This window comes from Motacilla alba, chromosome 2, assembly GCF_015832195.1.
Source record: "Motacilla alba alba isolate MOTALB_02 chromosome 2, Motacilla_alba_V1.0_pri, whole genome shotgun sequence".
NCBI lineage: Eukaryota > Metazoa > Chordata > Aves > Passeriformes > Motacillidae > Motacilla > Motacilla alba.
The window spans coordinates 102,164,762-102,180,931 of record NC_052017.1 but is presented as its reverse complement, the minus strand read 5'-3'; the positions used below and the strand labels follow the sequence as shown (position 1 = coordinate 102,180,931).

At 40.3% G+C, this 16,170-nt stretch overlaps 1 protein-coding gene across 1 annotated transcript in view; it reads left to right on the top strand.

Moving 5' to 3' along the window:
* LOC119696958 overlaps positions 1 to 13,874 on the top strand; it is a 33,661-nt gene extending 19,787 nt beyond the window's left edge. The window contains exons 5-7 of the mRNA XM_038126917.1: positions 2,878 to 3,035; positions 7,696 to 7,808; positions 12,383 to 13,874. Of these exons, the coding sequence (XP_037982845.1) occupies positions 2,878 to 3,035; positions 7,696 to 7,808; positions 12,383 to 12,952 (841 nt within the window). The 3' untranslated portion in view covers positions 12,953 to 13,874. The remainder of the gene's footprint in view (positions 1 to 2,877; positions 3,036 to 7,695; positions 7,809 to 12,382) is intronic.
* Positions 13,875 to 16,170: the final 2,296 nt, after the last annotated feature.

Genomic DNA, 16,170 nt, shown 5'->3' with positions numbered 1-16,170 from the left:
GGTTTCTGGCTTGCTTTCAGTACCTGTGGGGAAAGATCTTTACAAAAGCTAGCTGTGATGCATCAGCCATTGAAATTTTCTTATCTGCCACGGGGTGAAGAGAAAAAGCAGTGTGTCTGTAAATAGTATTACTGCTTTCTTACTGTGCTACTACCACAAATTAGCTCAACAGATGTGAGCTTCCTTGAGCTGCTGTCTTTTGAGAAACCGTAGCTTTTCAGATCAGCCATACTTTTATCAGCTGGAAAATGTTCGCTGTTAAGATAGATACATTGCATTAAGAAGAAAACAACAAAAAAAGTCTGCCTAGTTCCTTCTCAAACTTCTCTCCGGTTGAATTCAAGCTGTGGGCTGTCACTGGGACCCTGGAATGAAGATGGAGTGATTGACAGATGACTAAGGAAACTTACCCTGTGGTCAGGAAGGCTTAGAATTGATAGAAAGGTCCAGAAAATAATGCCAGTCTGCTGCAGTTTTTTTCTCTAAGCCTTATCTTGCTGTACCACACTGGGTAACCTGGAACTCCTTGACATAAGGAGGCAGAAAGGAAAGGCCCTTATGTGCCTGGGAAGGCATCATGTGGTAGAGGTGGGAGCCTGGTGAGAACAGCCCTTTCTCCAGGGGCCCTGGCACGTATCAGCACGGGAATGAAAAACAGGCCTCAACACCATATGAGTGTCACACAGGATCTGCTTGGGTGTAAAGCAGAATACCTAGCTGGAAAGGTGTCAAAAAGTCCAATATGACTAGAAAAAAACCTCTTCTGCCCATAGAGGCAGCACCAGTTAAGCATGATTAAGATGCATGTGACAGGCTTGAATGTGCCTTATTTTAAAATTACCTACTTTAATTTTTCATTCCAGAGACTTTTTTTTAGGGTCTGAAGGGAAAAGAATAGGAGAGTTATATGGGCTAAGGAGACATGCAGAAGACAATGTACAGTAATTCAGTAATAAAACCCTGTGCCACTGCTGCTGACTGGGCAGGCTGATGTCCAAGAGGATAGGAAGCTAGTTGAGGGCAGCAATCAAAATGGGAATCAGTTGGTTAGGGAGGTGAGTGGAGCTAAGTAGTATTAATGAACTTAAGAGTGGATGTGTGTCTGTAATGTAAAAATAATGGACACACCTAACGAAAAGCAGATCTGCCTTGCCAAATGTTTTTCATCCTGTATCTTTTACCTGCCTCCACAGCTCCTCTAAATGAGGCTGTGGCTCAGTGGCCACTGCTCTGTGGTGTCATATGAAAGTCTGCCTTGAGTTTAACTGCTTCTCACTTTTTTAAAACCAGCAGCCCTGCTGATACAGCTGGCCCAGCCCCTCACATGGGAGGGAGGCATCTTCAAATCTAAGGGCAGGAGCTGTGCAGAACTTTTTACAGTGACATAGGACAATGGGGAATGGCTTCAAGATGGAAAAAGGCAGGTTTAGATTAGATACTGATAAGAAATTCTTTGCTACAGTGAGACCCTGAACAGAGAGAAGTTGTGGAATATTCAAGCCATCTGGATGGGGCTTTGAGTAACCTGGTCTACTGGAAGGTGTCCCTACCCATGGCAGGAAGGTTGGAACTAGATGATATTTAAGGTCCCTTGCAACAGAAACCATTTGATGGGAGAAGTTGTTTTAGTACTATTTAATTTTTGCTTAGACATTATGAACTTAAATGCAGGGCTAGATTAGCCATGCTTGTTAAGGTGGAAAATGCAAAACCCTCTGCAAAGAATTTACCCTTTCCATCCTCAGTCCTGTCCTTGCTGTATCTTTATTGCTGAGTCCCCATGAGTCTTGGAAAGAAGCTGCTCTTACACCATTATAGCTGAAATAACTCCAATGTTGTGGTGAGGATTGTTCATAATGTTGGCTGGAGTGGTCTCTGTATGCATTAAAGAGGCTTTCCAAATGGCATTAGTTTGTGCTCTGTGGGTTTTACTGCCTGGTTTCTATTTGTATGTTACACAGGTCCAAGATTTTTAAAGAGTGGAATGAATGCAGTCAAAACATGTCTTAGGTGTAATGAAAAAGTAAATGTGGCTGCAGGAGGCCCAGAAACCTATGGGATGGTATCCTGCAATCCTTAGTCATGCTGCAGTTTTTTAGAAGTATGAAGACTTAGCAGAAGGATTCTGGTCAAACTCAGTTTGAAAACTGACAGGATGCCCCTTCCTGAGACACCAGGGCAAAGAAGGGCACTTGCAAAACTTCAACAGGTGTTAAGTTGTTGGAATTCTTGTTGTCTCCATTTAGAAATTTAATAGTTATACTTTTTCTGTGTCTGTAAGAAAAATGTTTTAATTTGCAGTATTTACGTCTTTAGATAATTTGCTTTTTTGAGATTTCTGTGTGCAGCCAAGTGCCTAACTAAACTAAACATGGGATGCAGAGCTGAGAACATAACCATCAATTTGATATTTTTTACCTAGCCTTGAATAAAAGATATAAGGGAGAAAAATACTAATTGTGCTTCAGGTGGGATAATGAATTTGTTTTAGTTTAAGAATAAAATTAGACAACCAGTTGAAAATGACAGTGATAAAGTTTAAAACTATATGAAACAAACATAAGTTCCGTTTTATCCCTTTTTTATCTCAGTAGTGATATTCATAGTTTTTCTGGAATGTTAATATTTTGAATGTTCACTTCACTAACAAAACTCACTTCTAATGCATAAGCTAAGGTTGAAGTGAAAAATGTAGTTTGAAATCTTCTAACTGTTACAAAAGAATTAGCAATGAAATACAGTGTGCCTGTGATACCTTGCATAGTGCTGCAGAGTGGTCAAAAATCAGGTCTATTGACTGGCAATAAAAATAAAACAATATTTCCGTATGTAAAAAACCTAGTAACTTTCAGCATTTATGTATTGATTACTTTTAAGGGCTGTTCTGGCACTGAAGCAAAGCAAGACTAAAGTGGAAGACATCTTGCAGGGTAAAGACCTTAATTTGACATTCCATGGGATTGGAGAGTTTAATAACCAAGTGCTATATGTGAAAATGTTGGAGGAAGACCAGAAAATGCTTAACAGAATTGCAGGTAAGTACAAAACCTCATTCTCTAGCACTTGTGGTAAACTAGTTCATAGAGTCCATCAGCTCCTGTAAGCACTGGCCCAAGCTGCTGTGCACAGCTGTGATATGCTGCTTTTCCTCTCATTTCCTCTCTTTCTTACTTGTTAAACATGAAGCCAACAACTGGGTTCCTGCAGAGCATTAGGCCTAAAATAGGTTGTCTGTTCTAATATGGAACAGGTGAGATGCACAGACTTTCATGTGAAGATCACACAGCAAGGCTAACTTCACCTGCTCTGCCGCTGGAATCTCACAGGCTTGAGGTGTGCACAGCATTGAAAGTGACACCTCTAGCTGAGGATCTGCTCATTCTAATAATCTGAAAGCCTATTACGTGCTGGCCCCAGCTGAGTATACAAGAACTTCCTTTAAACTGGAATATGCATGAAATCATAAATACCTCTGGCGTGGGAGGTGACAATAGTCAGTATTTGTCTGCATATGTGTGTATAGCACCAGCAAATCAGTCTTTTGCTTCCACTGTAGAAGATGAAACAGAAGTGTAAGAGCAGAGGACAAGCTACTCTAATTTCCCAAAGCACTGGAGGGTTTATGAGATGTTCCAGATTTTTGATCTGCTTACCTGCATCTGAGTAAAGTTTCAGAAGGGCTTGATACTCCTCTTCTTTCTCCCTGCCCAGTTCTGCTTTTAGGACTTACTTTAGCCTGCAATGCAGAACCCAACCTGTGTCCTGGGCTTCTGTTCCAAGAGAACAGAAATGATCAATATACATTATTTTTCCTTGCTATTTTCATACTAAGCAAAAAGGAAGCATAGTTCAACTAATGTTTCTCAAAGAGTCATGCAATACAAAGACACTGGGTAAACTTCAAAGAATATGATTCTCAGAGCAGTCTCTTTTTCTTTTTGTTGATGCTGTTTTCTATCTCCTCCAGCTCTCAGCTTTGGTATAGTAGTTCTGCTCTCTTATCCTCCTGTTTACTTTACCTCTTAAGTAGTCAGTGTTATAATTAGACAATGCCTTTTATGAACAGCTTCTTTGCCTCAGCTGTATAAAATTAGCCACTTGACTATCCATTACCTCTTGCTTGACTCCGGCCTTTACTTCTCTTCATGCTCCATCCATCCCAAAGCTAATTTTGACTCAAAGCAGCTGTGCTTTTCTGAGTTGTCCCTAATTATTAGGATTACAACCTCAAGAAACTTGCCCATGCACAAACTGCTTCTTCTTAAGGGTTTAACTGGAAATAGTCTTGACTGGAAGTTAACAAAGTAGAAGGCAGATAATGCAATTTTCTGTAAGATCATATTTAGTACATGCCTCTCTACAATATATACAATTAAGTGCTATTGAAATAAGGGGCTGATTGATTTATTTGATGCCTGATTTGACTGTTTTGGTAGCACTACCTTGGTTCTTTCCTCACTCCTGAAAAATACAGAAATGAGTACCTCACTCCTCATCTGAAAGTGACTGGTTTTCCCTGGACTCATTGTCTTGCTTAACTGAGAATTTTGTTCCCAATGAGTCATACCATACAAGGTCAATCTTTATCATGCTATTTTATCACCATCAGAAGTGTTTAATTTTAGTTCTGCAGAATGTGTGTTATGATGCTCTTAAAATATCATAAATATCATCTTGGACCTGCATTAGCTCTAAAAGCCATTGCAATAGTGGGTGGCAGATACTTCACCTTCTCTGCCTGGATAATCTGCATCTTCAGGCTTTAGGAAACCTAATATCTAGCTTCTGATCTGAACCCCTTAATTAGATAGAGGAGACAAATTTTGATTGCAAGCCCTGGGAATATTCTGCCAGTACTTGTGTTTTTAATGCTATATGATTGTTCACTGATTGCCTGAAATAATTCCTTGACTGGGAGACAAGCTGCCAGTTTTCAAGCTGTTAACTCTGTTAACAATGATTTTGCTATTCAGAGAGTTGTAGCTTCCAGTGTTGCTCTATTCTGCATAACTTCTGACCATTTCTAGAACTTAATGAGTCTGGGAATTATGCAAATATGTATCAAAGTCTATCCTTTCAATGACATCGCCAAAGAGATGGGTTTTTGTCTCCCCTTCTCTCACCAAAGCAATCAAATTAATTGTTATACAATGACTGGGGATTTTTTGCCTTATTTTTTAGTCAATGTTTTTTGTTGTCATGAGCTAGGTGTGAATTTTAAACGCTGTTTTTGAACAGCATGATGGGCCAGTGATTTGGCTGGCAGAAGTCAAGACACTCCTGTCAGCTTTCTCTGCCTCATCATGCCCTTATTGATGGTTTGTCAGCAAGCTTAAGAGTTCTGCCTGCTCTAATGAAGTCTTTCCGCCTCTGAAATATTCCTGATATTGCCCAGGTGACTGGCCCTCCATCTGTTTTTGGTACTACATCATGGACTTCAGTTTCAAAGTGGAGAATTAACCTATCTATAGATCAATTAACTGCAATTATTTGGTAAATTCTGAGTGCTACTGAGTTTATCTTGCTGCTAGTGACCTCATCCACTTTGGTGAAAAGATACTGCTTAAGATGTCTTGGAACTTTTGTAGGATATTTTTGATATGAGCTAGAGAAGACAGTGTCTGGAAAATTGAGTGCCAGCCTGGCATGCACAGGGCACACTATCCAGGAGCCTTGTCACCATACCTACTTCTTGAAGATGATTGCTGGCCTTGACCTTTCTTCCATCATCTGCTTTTCTGATGAAAATCCGCTCATGGCAGTAAGACCTTCACCTTCTAGTAAGAACCCCTTCCTGCTGTTCTGGAGGCTGGGTGGTAACCAAGAGGAGATGCTATTTTCAGATTTTCTTTCTTAGGTTAATATCTACCTGGCTTCTTTTTTTGCAGCTAGGGGAGGTTGTCTGGTGGATGATGCATGAGGAAGGGCTTCTTTTTCTAGAAGGAGCTTAGACACGCTCCTGCTCTGTTTTTTCTCTGGGGATTGCTGTGCTTTGACCAACTGACATGGGAACAAAAAGACTTAATATGCAGAAATTCTTCATGCTAATGTGTTCTATTCGACAAAGTACTAGGAGCACTTTAGGGGTTGTTTGATACCTAACCATAAACACCTAGGACTATTTTCAGATGTCCTCAAGTACATGCAGCACTCGTACCAGACCTACAGCCAGGCTGTACCTTCTGCAGCTGCAGCTGGAGGCCAGGTGGACATCCTGTAGGACACCTAAAAGGACATTAGATGCTTGTTTGGACAACTGGATCCTATTCTTTGTGTTTTCCAGATGGAAAATATAAAGAGCAGTTGCCTTGGCAAAGTGATCAGACAGCCCCAGCTGCTGTTCCTTCATAAATACTCTGAGAAGAAACATTTTAAACTATTAATTAGCTAAACTCCAAGCCAAAGACCTGGCCTTGATACAAATGCATATGACAAACTAGTGAACGCACATGTAGTTAAACTTCCTGATCAGTGGAAAAACAAAATGGAAGCAGGGGGATTTCAAAAAAGGCACTCATCTGGTATGTAATATGCTGGTTTTTATGCAGTTTCAACATTGAACTTCCTTTCAGTGCCTAAGCAATTAAGCAGTAACAAAAATGGATGTCAAGATTGGGGGGATCTGATTGGAGCTACAAATGCTGCAGGTTTCCACTTCAAAATGCTGATTTTGTTTTTTTCCCTCTTCCCTCCCCCTCCCCCCCCCCCCATTTTATCTGCTTTATACAATCAAAGTATAAATATAACGATCTCTGTCAATAAGAAAAATTCTGGGGAGTACTTCAGCCTTAGCCAAGGCTTTAAGCATAATTTTGGAATTATTTTTCCCTATTTAAGCACAACTGTTGAACAAAATGTCTTCTGTTTTTGCCAGGCTTGTAGGGATCTGCCTCATGCAAACCTTACCTTGCTATACTTGAGACTCTGGATCCCCAAAGTCCATGGAAACCAAGAACAGTTCAGCATGGTTTGACTTGGCATTAAAATCCTTAGCTGAAAGGCCTCGAAGAATGCAAATCCTGGTGTTACAGACACTTTTTTCTATGAAGGAGAAAACCTTATGGATTTATAAATACGTGACTGAAGTTTTAAAGCCAATAACGTCATAAACACTTTGTATCACATTTGTATCTGGGGAAGGAATATTATGTTTGTGTGAAGTTCCCTCCTGAATTGCTTTAAGTGCTGTGGAGTTGTAGTCGTTTGGGGAACCTAGCCACGTTTTTGTTTGGTTTTTTTTTTGGTTTTTTTTTTTTTTTTTTTGGAAGCACTTTGCTTCTTGCATTGCTGTTTGCAGTAATTGGGGAAAATCAGTTCTGCCACTGGCCCTAGCTGTAGCCACTGCTGGTGGCTGCATCTTGCTCCTGGTAGGGCTGCCATGGACAGGTGAGCTTCCTTGAGCTCACCATTTGATAGGGGATTTGTCAATTCAGAAGGAATTGTGTTGCAAACACAGAAGTTTGGATCCAGTCTCAGGTTTACAGCTTATGTCCATATGTCATGCAGAACTTTGGTTTTGAGTACTTTTCTCAAATTTTTCTGTTGCCTGTGATAGTGTAACAACTGGTTATCTAGCGTGTGTTTTAACCATCTTGCTCAAGACAGGGACAGTGGCTTTTTGTCTAACCTCCCTGTAAATATTTTTCCCTACCTCCCCACTGTTACTTATTTCTTTCTTATATTATCTTTTTCCAGAAGCTGTGGAAGAATGCTTTATTGAAATGAATCTCGACATTTCAGGAAGTAAGGACTTCAAGCCACATCTGACTTTCCTGAAGCTCTCTAAAGCATCAAGGCTGAGAAGAAGAGTAAGTAACTGGGTGTAAGAATATTTTCCCTGGGATCAGTTCTAGTAATTACTTTTCCTTCAATGAGATCCTTGGAAACAAAGTAATAATCATCACAACCAGAGAACAACATAACTTCTCTTATTTAACAAAGCTTGCATGTAGGCTGGTCAACAGAGTTGTGTTTGTTCATATCTGAGTGGAAGAAATGAGGTCTGTTGTTAATACTCTGTATGGCTCTCTTGTAGAGTACAGATTGCTTCCTTTCCCTTATGACTGGTCAAATCTGCACAGAAACAATGTCAAGCTGTTTCCATAGGGCAGGATGGCTTCTGAGCAATATTTGTCTTCTGACTAATATTTACCTCAGAACAAGATTAATGTCATGTTGGAAGTCAGGCTGGTGTCTTGATTTACACTAGAAATGTGTGATGTGCTTTTCTAACCTTTCCTGCAGCATTGTATGGGATTTATCACAAACAATTAAAGTAAAAAAAACAACTCTGATTAGATTGCTCATTTCCCAGTGGAATACTGTCCTGCTTGTTTCCAGGAATAATACTTGTATTTATGAGGTCAATATATTGCAAACCTGAAACACTAGAGGAGCATGCAGAAAGGAAAACAGAAAAAGCTGTAATAGCTGAAGAAAATGACCTTGTTCAAGTACTTTGTATTGACTTGATATTAGTCTTTTGTATACATGATAAAATCAAAGTTGGCTAGGAGTGATAGTTCTATGCTGGAGGCTCTTTCTTTTATACTGCCTATAGGGATTTTCATGAGCAGAGGCATCTGCAGTGTCTAATGCAAAAGAAACTGTACAGTAGGCACGTAGGAATTACTGTTGACTCTTGTCTGGAGTATTTTCACACTTCCTCTTACTATGAAATTTAAAATTAAAAAATAGAATTGTAATTTCCTGCTTGCTCTCCTTTTTTGATCTCTAGCACTAAATATAGCTTAATCTCTCATAACATGATTTATGTATGCCATCTCATTGCATATATATATATAAATATGCAAGTGTATAGGTCTTTGAATGTTAGAATATAAAGTGCTATGCCCAGAAGTGGATGCAGTATTCCTGGTGTGGCCTCACCAATGCTGAGCAGAGGGGAATTATCTCTGTCAATATGCTGGCAACATTCCTCCTAATGCAGCCCAGGATACCACTGGCTGCCTTTGTTGCAAGGGTACACTACTGCCTCATGGTAAACCTGGTGCCCACCAGGACCTCTAGGTTCTTTTTCTACAAAACTTCTTCACAGTCAGCTGTCAGCCTGTACTTGTGCCTGGTTCATTCCTCCCCTGTGGCTGACCTTTGTGCTTCTTCAGCCTCATGAAATTCCTATCAGTCCATTTCTCCATTGAGATACCTCTGGTTGGCAGGACCCTCTAGTGAATCAGGCACTTCCCCCAGTTTGTTATTAGTGATGTTGCTGAGGGTGCACTGTGCCCCAATATCTAGATGATTAATGAAGATGCTAAACAGTTCTGGACCCAGTATTGGCCCCTTGTGTACATCTCTAGTTACCAGCCTCCAAGTTGACTTTGTGCCACCAGTCACTGCCATAGGGAACTGGCTGTTCAGCCAATTTTCAATCCACCTCACTGTTCAGCCAGCTAATAATTCATCAGCCTTCTCTATAGAGATCTCACAGGAAACAGTGTAAAAAAATTTCCTGGACATCAGCTAGACAATATTCAGGGCTCTTCCCTCGTTTATGAAGCATTACTTGTTTCTGTGCAAATTTGTTTTCACGATGAAACTATTGCTCCTAAAATATTTTTACATACCAGGGCTGTGAAACTGGAGTAGGGCCATATATTGAGTTGATTATTAGGGGCATGTGAACTCTGTAAGTCTATGTACAAATCTCCCTGAGGTTAGTAAGGCTCAACCCTAGACTTAAGACATAATCTTGAAGACCACTTACTGCATTTCTTTCAAAATATAGTACAAATAAAAAGGAGGAAACTGATTACTTTTGTAGTACCCCATTCCTAAATAGTGCAGAAGAGAAATCAGCCTTCCTAAATACTAGAAGATGCCAAAGTATAAGACAAAATATCACTTAAGTTATTATGATGCCATCTACTGGCTGTAATTACTTTCTTCCTACCATAAATAACTGTTTCCTCATAGAAAGGGTGCTGTTTAAGTATTTCATGCAGTTCAAGTGCTTCTTATATGAAGCTTAAGAGGTAATTGCTAAGGCAATTTATATATCTCAAGCTTACTTTGTTAATGAGAGGTATATGATGATACTGGTGGTGTAGCTGCAGACCTTGTTCTCATTTTTGGGGAAAGAGGAGCTGGTTCTCTTTAAAACTGATACGACTGTGAACTTTCACCTTGAGAAGTTGTGCATCTTTGGCTTTGGTTGTGTGTCTAAATATCTCAAGAGGCTGGAGAGATCTTGTATTGTGTGCTTTTTACTCTGAATAGCTACCAAAGGAGCAGTATGTGCTGTTTGAAGAACAGGTTCAAAATGGGCAGTGTGACCCTGGCATAAATAAAAAATATGGGTTCTTCAGGTGTTTTGATCTCTAGCTTTCCAATAAGCCAAAAGGAAACAGTTCGCCTCTTAAGAGAATCCACTTCATTACTTGTAAGAAGAGCCTTCTCCAGCACACAGTGTGGGCTGTTAGCCTTTAGTGCTGGGCACTGCCTGATCTCACCTCTGCCAGAGCGAAGCGGTGGATCAAGTGCCTCTGTGCTAAAGTGGAAAATGTTTGTTTCCTTTAATGTTGTTTTAAGTAGATTCACTTGGTGCAGGTGTGGAAATAGCTGTGGTCTACCCTGGGTTGTGAGAGAGCATATGTGTTATTTAACAAGTATTAACAAGTCACATACTTGCATTAAAATATTTGGTGCTTTTTAATGGAAGGGCAATCTTAATCCTGCCCTCTTCTGGCTGCTTGATAAGTTATCTTCAATGATGTGACCTTACTCAAGTTTCCATTATCCTCCTGGATTACCCAGAAAACAGCCCATGCGCAGTATGTCTCTGCATTTCAGCAGAACTTGAATCTCATGGCATTTGGGTGACATGTAGCTCCTGGCTTCTGAACAGCCTGCCTCTGACTGACACGTGGGTATCTCTGGGGTACAGAAAAAGTGTGCTCTTGGTTTATTTAAACTTTCAAGTGTTTTAGTCACCTTAGGCAGCAGTGCCTGATGGTTTGATGTATTTGGTTGTGAAGCTATTTATATCTGCTTCTACCCAGGTGACACTGGCTGTTCTGGCTGTCCTCCCACAGTCTCCATGCTGTGAACCGTACATATCCACCTGCTAATAAGTCTGTCATTATGAGGAAGAAGTCTTGTAAAAATGCTTTTATTTTTTTTTTCTTCCCCTGGTGTTTGGGAGCAGGTCTGAACAAACTGAGAATTCTTTGAGGCAATGTGCTGTGAGGAGCTCCTTGGAGCCTTGTTAGCTCACATACTCATTAGGTTAGGAGAGGTGGAGACTGTTCTCTGTTGTTTAATGATTCATCTGTCCTTCATTACATCTCCATATGTGCCCCTAGCATATGTAGTTTGCTATAGGCTAAATGCTTTGTGGGACTCCCTTGTATAAATTGGCAGCCTGTTGTTGTCTGAATTAAAGGCCTGGGAGCCGTGGAATTGTTGGATTTCTCACCTATCTGCGGTGACACCTGTGTAGGACAGCTAGTGCTGCTGTGCCCAAGCTTGTTGAGAGGAAGAAAAGCAAAGAAATCACTCTAAGGAGCTGCTGATTTTTGGTCTTGGCAGTCATATATTGCAATGATTTCTAAGTATGTGCTTTGGTTATGGCAATAGAAGTAACTTTTCTTGGTCTGAAAAGAATGTGTCATTGTTTAAAAACACATCTCTAGGAGTGTACCCTTCCAGTTGTGTGTCATGACTGTTGTAGCATTTGGCCATTGAGATACTGACAGTGCTTGGTAGCTAGCTAAGAGCTGCTGAGGTTTTCTTTTTCTTTTCTGGCTTGCTGGAATGAGCTTGTTTTCCCAGTTAGTCACTGAGTTAAATTTCTTTTGAGTACTACTTTGCTCACAGGGATGAAGGTGCATGAACTCTATTTCTAACCTGTCTTTACCACACAATTTAATTACTGTTGTGGAGAGTGAGCACCAAGGAGAAGGGTTCACTTTTCAGTCTGTTAAGACAGCTTTAAGATGAAACTGAGTAAGGTAAACTCTAGCTGAAATCAAGCAATCCCTCCTAAAGGCAATTCAGAATAATTATATATAGTGGCTGTGAACTTGCCTGAAGTATCTAAAATTATATAGATGCATTTAAATAACAGTAGGTTAAATTGATCTGTTTTTGTATATTTGGCATGGTTTTTACTCGTGAGGAGGGTGGGGTAGATGGAGGATTGGGAAAAAGCCAAGCTTCCCATAACTTTAATTTGTAATAGCTGGCTTTTCTCAGTGTCAACTTAAATACCACCACATGAAGTTGATGAGGTTATACTAATCAGGGGTGTTTTCTTTGCTGGGTTTTGTTAAGATGATACTTGACACACGTCCTTAAAGTGCATGTGTATTTGTACACATATATTATACATATGATGTCATATTGCTCTTTCAATAAATAGGGCTTCAGGAAAATTTGTATGGATCTGTATAAGGAATATGAAGACAGCCACTTCGGCACAGAGGTATTCAGTCGAATTGATCTCTGTGCCATGCGTAAGAAGAAGCAGGAATCTGGTTACTATTACTGTGAGTGTTCAATCAATGTGGGCTCCAGCAGTAAGGAAGAGAGTAAAGAGCAAGAAATGCAGACAGAAGATGTGGGAGAAGCAAGCAGTGAAGACCTCTCAAGCAATACAGCAAAGGCTGAAATAGGAGCAACTGCTGCAAGCTGTAAGCTTGCCTCAACAGCAGTAGCTGATGATAAACCATCTGAAAATGCTGCTGAGGCCTCAATTGCAAGTAAAGAAAAAGAAATCAATGAGGCAAAGGGACAGGCTGAAGCTGCAGATGGGACTTTTCCTACAGCTGGAGATATGTGCTCAAAGTCAGCACTTGGTCTGCTGCCAGTAAGTTCAGATGTGTTGAAATGCTTGAAAATGGAACAAGAAAAAGCAAAGACAACAGATGGTGGTTTGCAAAAAATCGAAGCAACAGAATATGCTGAACCTGGACAGACAAGTTTGGGATAAAGTTGTTGCAGTCCTTGGTGAACTTGGTGAGGGTGGAGAAGACAAACAGGTACAGTAGGGCAAAGGTCAGAGGGGCGGGTTTGGTGAATTCATTTTTTTCAGGAAACAATCTTATTCAAAGTCTGATGAAAACAAGTAGAGCAAAATCTGAGGGGAACATCATTGAATATTGTAATGGTTAAATGCCTAGCTCAAAACCTATACCATCAGTGTGTTTGAGCATGTGTACTGCAAAGACAAGTGAGCCGTGGTTGGTTTAGAGAATCAGACACTTCAGCAGCCACAAGTGCTGTTGCCAGACACATTTGGTGCCCAAATGCACACTGCTACCTTGGTTGAGCTTCCTTCTGCCCTGCTTCACCCCCTGCCCTGGGCCTGCACCCTCAACTTTTCTCCTTTGCCTACCTGCCTTCTCCTCTCTGATTACTGCCTAAAGACACCTCTTCTTGCTTAATGCCTACAGCTGCTCTCATTTGGGACTCCAAGCCATGATTGCAACACGGTCTTTCATTGCATGTCTGGAACAGGGAGATGGTGTTAGTTGCTAACACACTATTGTGAAGTACATGCTTTCCTTTGACACCTAGTAAATAGTTAATGAGAATTATTTTGCCTGACTTATTGAAATTGTTTTTTTGGAAGAAAATGGGCTATAGCACTAAATACTTACATTTGTTTTCCTCTTCCTCTCCTTTTCTTTATCTAACGAAATGTCTTTATAAAATGCCCTGAGGAGGATACAAGGGCCAAGAGCGCTTTTCTAAAGCGAAGTTTTGGCTGGGGCTGACGTTTCCTGGCTTTGCCCTTTGCTGGCCGAGGCCCGAGCAGAGCTGTGCCCGCTGCCCTTCCGGCCCAGGGGTGGCGTTCCCGGCGGAGCCTGGCGGCACCAGCAGATGGCACCGCTGGAGAGCCAGATGCTCGGGAAGGGATCGGGACCGGCCGCCTGCCAGCCCCGCGCATCCACAGAGCCGCGGGACCGGGAGCCGGTCGGGCGCGTGGAAAACGTCTTTCTTTCTTTATCTTCTCCAATTGAAAAGGGATGCTGTATATTTTAACAGCTCTTGGAGTTTTGGTTTTTTTTTGGTTTTTTTTTTTGTTTTTGTTTTTTTTTTTTTTTGGGGGGGGGGGTTTGTGTGGTTTTTCTTGTTGTTGTTGTTGGTTTGGTTTTTTTTTTCTTCCGCAGAGGTAAAAAAAAAAAAGTGTGCAGTTCAAAAACAAGTGTGTGATCAAGAAGTAGCTCCTCCTCCACACACACACACACAAAAAGTGTAGTAGCATCAAGCCTATTTTGCTTCCCTACAAGGTGTGTGGGAATACGCGTTTAGGCAGAACGGCCGGGATGCACTCTCTTAAAATAACATCAGGCTGGTTTAAAACTTGTTACCAAACTTTTGAAAAAAAACCACAAAGAGCTGTATTTGTACAATTTTCACAGGGAGTGGAGGGAAACAACCCTCCCCAGCCAGCCACTGTGCAGGAGGAAAGGGAAGGCTCTGCATTTAATGAACCTGCTTTGTACTCACACTGGGGTCTGTCAGATCCCTTGTGTTGCAGTGCTTGGCAGAGCATTTATTTTTATGTCCCTCCACTGAAGGTTGTGGACTTTGAAAAGGCTGTCCCTAAATGGTCTTCTAAATGCAAATTCCAGAGTAGCTATTCCCAGCTTCTCTGGGGTCTTCAAAAGGCAGCTAAATTGTTAGAGGAAGCCTAGGAGGTTATTTTGGGGGAGTACTTAAGAGTTGACACATCAGGGAGCATCTCTATATCAAGGATAAAGGCCTTCTGGATGATTTCCTTTTTTTCAGGAAATCTTGCTTCAAATATACACTGAGGACACAGTGTTTCTTAGTTTTGGTGTTTTTTTTTTTTCTAATTCAAAAAAGGATTAGCAGCATCATTCATTATAAGAATTGAAGTGGATTCAATGGCCTAGGACCAAATACACTTTACAACATGCTGTACTTCTTATTGAAAATGTTAATTATCTTTTTATAGACAGATGGCACTGGAGTGTAGCAAATGCATGGTGAACCTGCACTCGTAAACATTTGGGGGTTTAGTGTGTACATGTTCCAATTAAGTTTAATTCTGTTTTAGGGTTATTATAATGATAGTAGGCTAATTAATTTCACTTATCTTGGGAGTAGAGTAACTTGTTTTGGGACATTAAGTTAAAAAATATACTTAAGTTGTATCATTGTGATTAATCTTGACAATTCAGAATAGTGCTTGAAACCAAATATCTACCAAATTCATCTATTTAGTCTCTAATGACAAACAAGCCAAAATAAGCTTCTGTAATTCTGTTCAAATAATATCTTTTCAGCTTTGTGGTGGAGACTATAAAAGAAATAATAAATAAGTCTTGAATTTTGTTGGTGTTCTGCTTTAGCCAAGAGCTTTTGTTCCCTGTTTTTTTATTCAAATTAATTGAAATATATTTGATTATTAGACACTTATGATGTAAAACAAGAGGGAGAGACTTTCTGAGAAGAAAATCTTTATAGGGCTGAAGAAGAATAATTGTCCTTTTTTTATGACTACTGTAGGGAAATTACACTGTGAAATTCAGATTCAGAAGGCAGTTTGATTCACTCTTTATGATCCCTGCATTTGCTGTTCTTTTCCTACAATTTTTTTTTTCTCTTCATGGTCTCTAACTTGCCTGGGGTTTTTTCCCTTTAAATAATTTTCTTTTTAAGCACTAGTAGTTAATGTAGAAATGTAATCTACTACTTTATTGTAATTTAATTTAGTTGAATGTTACTTGAGTTATTGAAATAATGGTACAGCATTGGGGTTGGAGAGAACTTGCAATAAATATTACCCACTGTGACTTTTTGTGTAAGTATTCAATGATGAATCGCACTGCAATGATAAGTACTTTCCAAGCAAGTTGGGAGGAGGCTCCCTGTATCTTGGCTGGTTTTAACTGAATGTTAAACCAGCTATTCTAATAAACAGGATGCCAAAGCCAATGGAAATAATGTTCTGTAAATACCTCATCATGAATACCATGGTCACTGTTAGGCACGAAACATCAGATGGGCCAGATTTTCCATGTTACGTATTTTGCAGGTCAGATGCAACTAAACAAGAGCAGTATGTCTCTGTGCTAAAACAAATGAAAATTATATTGGTTAGTTCAGCTGGCTTTCCCCTTCCATAGTCTTGTACTTTGTACTTATACAGAAGAAAGCAGAGACGCCTCCTTGTTT